The 7,679-nt window shown below is 39.6% G+C and overlaps 1 protein-coding gene across 1 annotated transcript; it reads right to left on the bottom strand.

Annotated features, from left to right (window-relative positions):
• Positions 1–2,943: 2,943 nt before the first annotated feature.
• LOC129235834 (uncharacterized) lies at positions 2,944–7,412 on the bottom strand. Its single transcript, XM_054869877.1, has 6 exons — positions 4,761–7,412; positions 4,540–4,693; positions 4,360–4,484; positions 4,188–4,290; positions 3,799–4,109; positions 2,944–3,741 (listed from the first exon to the last, which is right to left on the bottom strand). Exons 1-6 carry the CDS (start codon positions 7,085–7,087, stop codon positions 3,627–3,629), a joined length of 3,135 nt encoding a protein of 1,044 aa, XP_054725852.1. The 5' UTR covers positions 7,088–7,412; the 3' UTR covers positions 2,944–3,626.
• Positions 7,413–7,679: the final 267 nt, after the last annotated feature.

The following is a 7,679-nucleotide window of genomic DNA, read 5'->3' as shown; positions in this document are numbered from 1 at the left end:
AGTGCCGGACCCTGTATTTTTTAATTTTATGGGTTATAATTTTTTAAATTATAATATTAACTGCTCGGAAATCGTCGATCTAGTTAAGTTTCAAGCCTCATACTGCGAATGAAGGAGAAAAAATCGTTTGTTCGTTGAAAATGTACACAAGACTAATTACGAATTTAGCATCGGAAGACACCCCTATTTTTTTGACGTAGACGACACACTAAGTTTTACCCCTATTTCATTAATTTTTTTCCAGAAGCAGATTTAAAGTTTTTATTTACACCTCTTTTGTTAAGACTTAGGTAAAATAAATTTAAAATGAATTTTTAAATTTAATTCATTCAAAAATATCAGATAAAATCGTAAAATGGTTAGATTTTATTCTCATAAAGAAAATTTTTATCAGAAACAGGCTTTCCATTCTAGAGGGGGGAAAAATATCGTAAAACTATCTTATACTACAGAAAACTACATAAACTAAAAATAAAGTAATAAGAAAAAAATAGCAAATTCATAAAAATTAGTTAGTGAATTATTAGTCAGTTGCGTTATATGGTTTTTGTGGTAGTATGAATTATATTTTTGCATAAAATTAATTAAAATTAAGAAATAAATTAATAAATAGTCAAAATTTATCAAACTACTCAAAAGTGAATTTTTATCTTCTTTAATTCCATTTCTATAAAGAGTGATTTTCTTTTAAAGCAATAATGGAAATGTGGTCTAGAAGTCGGCCTCTACAAGAAAACGAGCTGGAAAAATTTGTATCTGATGTGGAAGATGAAATAATTAACTTTGATGATGATGATGATACTGTCCTAGAGTTGTCAATATATGGTTTACATTTTCTTTTGACGTGGACTGTCTATGCAAAAATGGACGCAAACTACGCACTCGGGTAAATTTAGATCTGCATAAATTCGGTGCGAACCAATAACTGAGGACTTACGGCATGATTTTGAAGAGAAAAATCGGCATTACTAAAATATGGCTAACGGTATATTTCCAGACGTTAGAAATAACCAAACTACAGCCCATCAAATATTTTGTGGCGGGACTCATTCCCCAGTGTGTCTTCCGAAGCCACTCACAAGATGCATAACAGCGTAAACAATTCCCTATACATTTTGAGGAATGCGGTTGAAGTAAAAGTCCTTGGTCGGATATAAATCCATAGGATCGACTGTGGTGAGAACGTCATTTATACAGAATTCGGCACTCGAAGTGTAACCAATTAGCCATAAAATAAATTTAGTTCGGAAAATTACTTTTATTCAATTCAAAGTAAAAAATGTGTAAAAATAATACAAAATTAAAAATCAATTTACTTTTGCTCGATATGACCACCTTTTGCCTTGACTATGGCCTTGAGACGGTTCAAAAACGAATCGCAAGCTGCCCGAATAAGACTTGCAGCTTTGTTTGTTTGTTAACAGTACTAGTAGCCCCGCCAGTGTCGGGCATATCGCCGGTTGTCTTCGTCTAGCTCATCTAGAGGTAGGCCCAGGAAACATGCTGTTTCGGCGGAATGGGTCCAGAGGGAGAGGGGGGTTACATGAGTCGGTTTTAGGGGGTATGTGAAAAGGTGGTTAGTGTCGTGCGGGGACATATGTTTGGTATGTCGGGGTCGATTCTGGATAAGTAGGAGTTTAACCTGCTACAATATCCAGAACGTAATTGTGCCAGTGTTACACGTGTCTCACGAGGAAGCTGGAGCTCTTCATCTGCTGTAGGTGGCGGTTGGACTCCGATTACGGCATTCACTGGACGGCATTCACTTAAGAAGCTGGTGACGGTCTCCCGGCGAATGTCTTTTATTCACTGTCTAAACATTGTCAGGTCCAATAGATTTCGGTCAGTTTTGTCCTGGATTTCGTCAGCGTAGTTTAAGAGATTTTTCCTAATGTGCCTGGGAGGCGGCTCAGGCTCAAGCAGGTGTCTGCAGGGGTGAAACCTGCGGTAACATCCCAGCAGGAACTGCTTGCTGAGCAGTTTGTTATGCTCCATTACTGGAATCATTTGTGCCTCGTTGTGTAGGTGTTGAACCGGGGACATCAGGAGGCAACCGGTCGCTGTCCGAATGGAGGTATTTTGGCATGTCCGTGTCACTAGTTCCAGGCGACCAGACAGACGCTGCATAAATCAGAACCGGCCGACCAATTGCCTTAAATGTCGATAGCAACAGTTCTTTGTCTTTGCCCCAAGTACTGCCAGCAAGCGATTTGCGACTTGCAAGTATTTTGGCCCACTTGCGGACAATGGCTATTTTCAGTTTCTCGAGACTGCTGAATCTTTTAGTTCGGACCTTGCTCTTCAAAATGGCGCAAAGAGAATAATCCATCGGAGTCGTGTCTGCTGAATTTGAGAGACATTGTGTGGTCTTCTGAAGTTCGGAACGTTGTTTTTTAGCCATTCTTGGTTCACTCGAGCTTTGTGAGACGGTGCCGAGTTCTGTTGAAACGTCCATGATCTGTCACCGAAATGTTTGTCTGCCCACGGCTTCAAGGCAACCTCTTGAATACTTTGCCGATAATATTTCGCATTTACCTTGACGCCAGGCTCGATGGAAATTATTGGAGATCAGCCATCTGCGGTTACATCGGCCCAAACCATTACCTGTGACGGGTGCTGCCTCCTGGTGGCCAATCAATGACTCATATTCTCGTATGAATAGTCAGTCAAATAAAACTTATCGTTTTGGGAGTTAACGGATTGCTCAATTTGAAAAATTTTCTCGTCAGAAAACACCTAATTATTCGAGGATTAGAAAAAATAACCCTACCAAATATTAATTGTTTTTAGTTTTTAGCTTCACTAGTTTCTTTTAAATTATTGGTATTCGTGTAAAAAAACTTCGCCAATTGAAAATTAATGAAACTACAAAAACATATCAGAATCAATATTTCCGCGTTTATAAGTACTTATATATCCCATCAGGTCAAGGTTTATCAACAATTTTGCTTGCATGCTCGCCACTTGTGCATTTAGCGCATGTTATGTTATTTATTTAATTTTTAATTATTGATACATCAAATGCACTTAATTACAATACATAGCAAAGAACATTCACATCCATTGCATTCATTAATTTTTTTTGTATGGATAACGTACAGTGTGAAATTCTTCTCAAACGCCATATTATTTTTGCTAGTTTAGTTTTGAAATAATTTTGTTAAGTTGTATTTTTTTTTTTTTGTTTTTGCTTCTTTTTTAGAAGATACTTCTTGTATTTGGTAGAAATGGCGTTTAAACGAGACGAGTACATTAAATACATATGTAATTTGCATCAACTGCAATTGCGGTGCCATTAAAAGGGCGACGTACACAGATTTATGCTATTGAAAAATCGAGAATAAAGGCATGTCTGCAATTTCAAACTACTAAACTAGTACACGTATGTACGTACAATTGCATATGCATTACAAATTTACATGCGCACATGTACATATACATATAACAAAGAATAATAATGTCAAATATTCTATCGTCATTTGATGCAATAATGCATATCTTAAGTTAAAATTGTTAATTTCTCATATAAACAATTAAAAGAAATAATAAAAACTTGTACATTTGAAGAATTTTTTTTTAATAGATTAAAATAGAAAACGCTCGCAAATAATCCACATGAAGTTGAATTAATTGCGGCGTGTACGCCTACGCGAAGGGTTTGTGTACGCCGATGACAAATTTGCCGGATTTGGATGTTGACCGCTATACAAATTATCGAGGAACTCATGTAATGATGCTTCGCTGTAATTGTAAACGCATTTAACATAAGAAAAATATATTAATCGTAAATTTAAATACCTGGGCGGAACATTACGTTTGAATTTTCCACTGCTATTTCGTTCATGATGTGATCCAGGCTGCTGAGGATTTTGGTGATGTGGTGAATGAGTGGAAGCTTGCTGCTGCTGCTGTTGTTGTTGCTGTTGCTGCTGTTGTTGCTGCGCACCACGCACAATACGATATTGCACCATGTGAGAATTCGGCTCCAAGTGTGAAAGTGCGCCTTTCTGGCAGTTAGCCCATTCTGTAATATCGTAGACTTTGCCCTCCATGAGCGCTAAATATCTCCATCGCAACCCCAACATGCTAGTTTCCGCCCAAATATCGCCCTAAAAATAAGGTAAGCAAACATTTTTAATTATGAATGAATTACATGCTTAATAGAAACGCATTCTATGGAAACGAACTTCTCTGGCTGAATGCCGAATTTTGCACGAAGCGCACTCCCTTGCGGCATAGTGCGGTCGATCCGTAATTCGGCGAGGATGCCTCATACCACAAGTACTACACCTAGACATTTGGATAAGCCAGACAAATTAGTAATCATTTTTCTGTGCAATACACGGCAAGAGTTTGTACCTTATTGTATTGGCAGCTTCGGTTATTTTTGTTTGCAATTGCGATAGCAAATCGTGCAGCTCAGTCCACGCTTTTTCAGCGTGTAAGGCTTCAGCTAGACTCTGGTCGTAGGCAAGACGTTTTTCCTAAAAACAAAACAAGTGTAAAAAAGGGTATATTTACACGTATTAAATATCTTACCGGCTCTCCAATCAATTCGAAGGCTCTTTGGAGCACTTTGAAAGCTTCTTCGGCACCTGCTTGTTTATTCTTGTCTGGATGCACTAATACGGCAATTTTCTTATAGTGTTTACGTATCTGCTCCTGTGAGCAATCAGGCGGTACCCCCAGTATGCTGTACATTAAATTCAAACATAAAACTTTGACGCACTTGAATATTAAATTTAGACCACTTTTTTTACCTATAAGCATCCTTTCCCTTACAATTAAGTAACGAATACATGGCCTCCTCGCCCGTCTGTGGCAGCCGTCCAGTTTTCATACTTTCCGTTGTCGGTTCGGGTGGCTTCTTTTGATAGAAGCGTCGCCAAAGAGCCCAGTATGAATTCTTTTTGAAACGCGCATCAAACCGTCGCCAATAGTTTTTGAGCCAGATACTTGGTTTATTCGAGTTCTGTTTGAAGTCCTTGCGCAATTGCTGTGCATACACAATGCCGCACTCGCATGCATGCACCAAACGGTCGTAGCCCACACTGCACCCGAGCACCACAATATCATAAATCAAATAGAAGAGCCAAGTCAGTATCTTTATGGTATATTCCAGCCAGGCGCGTAGAAACTTTTTAGCTAATTCGTAGTTTCTATTCGATGTTGCAGCCGAGGTATTGCTATAGGAGGAATTAGTATTCCGGCTGCGTTTCGACGAGTACGAATAGGAGGAATTTGAGTTAGCATTGCTGTACCGTGTGCGTGACTGATTCGTACCGAAAGATGAAGCGTTAGAATTGCCGTATAGCGAAGAGGAGGATTTGTTTGATTTGCGATTAGTTGTTGTTGACGAATTAGTGCTAGTGGAAGTTGGAACAAATCCATTATTAGTTGGCCTGGACGCACGTTCCCCGACATCACTATTTTTAGCTGTGACATTGTAATAACCATTGAATTCTTTTTCCATATTCATGGCATTTGGTTTTTGATTCTTTGTTACATTCGCCTCCGTTTTGTTAGTGTCCAAGTCATTGCGTTTGTTGTTCATGCGCCTTTTACCATTCGAGATACTGTTATTTTTACTAATACCGTTAACACTGCAAGTAGCATTGATTTCTGATGTGGTTGGTTTTTGGTTGCTTTTCGGCCCCTGCTTCTGCTGAGTATTGCTCAAGTTATTGACATTGATAATGCTTGCGCCATTGCTGTTGTTATTTGAACGTTTGGGATTTTTAGAGTTACTGCTATTCTGCAGCTGCTGAAAGTTCTCTTTGTTTTCATGTGTAGGCGATTTTTTACCTTGGCGCATTGGGATGCTCGCCTCGTCACCAATACTTGTTGGCCTCCGTATTATACCGGCTCCGGCTTGACCGTTTTCCGAGTTACCCTTGTTGTTTTCAAACTTCCGCTCAGGCCCTGGGGTTTTCCCATTTTTTCCCAATGACTGTTTATTGTTGTGCGATTGTGCAGTAGAAGGTTGTTGGTTATTTATTTTACTCAGCACATCTGAATAGGACATTCGCATAGGTTTTACTTCGGCCACAATACGTTTTTTCACTTCAGGCACAGCATTAATAGGACTTGATGTTGTTGGTGTCGGTAGTGTGGCACTAGGTGATGTAGTTGCGACATCAGTCGCTGCCTCTTTGGGGTCATTTTGGTTTTCAGTAGATGGCATATCTATGGGCGGCACTCGAGTTACAGGCAATACTGGCATCGGTTGCGACACAATTGGCTCAGCAGCAAATGAATTTTGCGTTGGTTCTTCTGCGAGTTCAGGATCGTTGATTAAATTTTGCACAAGTCCAGATTTAGGAATTTCTAGCTCATGCACAGCTAGAGGAAGTTCTGAATTCAACACTACAGTAGGCGCTTGAATTGGTGTATCAGTTACTTTGGGTGACCAATTATTAACCAGTTTATTTATAATCATATTAGTGTTTGAAGTGGTGGCGGTTTGCGACAAAATAGGCTCCTCATGGCTATTCAACATATATATAGGCGCCTGCTGTGACACTTGCATTGTTGTTGTTTTAATTTCAGTACGGCCCAGAGTAGCTTGGTTGTCTGGCGTCGGCATTAAAGTATTGCTTGAAAAGAGCTCGTAACTGTTGAAGAACTGCGGTGGTGGAGGCTGAGGTTGTGGTTGTCGCATATGGAACGCCGGTTGCGGTTGGTGTTGAAATTGGTGTGGGGGAGCTGTTGGTTGCGCTTGAGCACGATATAACGCATTGCTCTCATTTGAAAGACCCGTGTTAGCTGTATTTTCCTGGCAGTGATACACTTTCAGAAAATTTCCTCGTCCAACTGGTAACACTGAATATGTTTCGGGTTGTCCTGGTTGCGTTGCGTACAAATTGTAGAAATATTCATTATACTGTTGTTGGAGAGCCTGTTGGGGCTGTTGCTGGCGTGTCTGCGCTTGCGATGGTATAAAATGTGAGCCCATCAAGAGAGTTTGCGCCGGTGGGCCTGTGGCGTTCAAACGTTGAGCCAGCAAATGCGATGTGACCTCAACTCCAGCTGACGAGGGCAAGGGACAATATGCATCCTCGTTGTGAGCGCCATCATGCGTGGACATGTCAGATGTCGCCCAACACTGCGCACGCTGTTGCTTTGCTCAGACTGCTGCCGGAGTTTGAGGTGCCGTGAACAAGTAATGTGTTCATTAAAAGCACGTCGCTGATGCGTCCTAATTTTGTTCTCTTTCTTTCACCATTAAAGTCTTTATATGTAAACAACTGTTTGTTTTACTGTTATAACGAAGTAATTTGTGTATTTGTCATTCCTTGCACAGAATAAACCGATCCTAATTTGATTTCTAACTATGACGGATTTGTATTGTTGTACCAATTGAAAATTCTTTACTTTTTGCAAATTGGAATTCTGATATTCGTGGACAAAGCGAAAGAAAATGTCAAAAAAAAGTCTGCGAAAGTTGGCTGCAGTTGGAAAAGTAGGAAACTAAGAATCAACGTGGGTTCTTGTCTTGGCTGTAAGTCGTACCACAATTCAATAATTTATAATGAAATGATGATGATATTTGCTGTATTGTTATTTATTAATAAAAGAACAATGAATACTGTTCAGATTATCACATTTTTTCTTGCTTCAGTTCTAACAACGTGTTAATAGACTGGCAGCGTCATCTGTCGAATTTGCTTTGATGCTTT

This window comes from Anastrepha obliqua, chromosome 1, assembly GCF_027943255.1.
Source record: "Anastrepha obliqua isolate idAnaObli1 chromosome 1, idAnaObli1_1.0, whole genome shotgun sequence".
In the NCBI taxonomy this organism is placed as follows: Eukaryota; Metazoa; Arthropoda; class Insecta; order Diptera; family Tephritidae; genus Anastrepha; species Anastrepha obliqua.
Note: the sequence above shows the minus strand (reverse complement) of the source record. Positions and strands in the feature narration are given on the sequence as shown.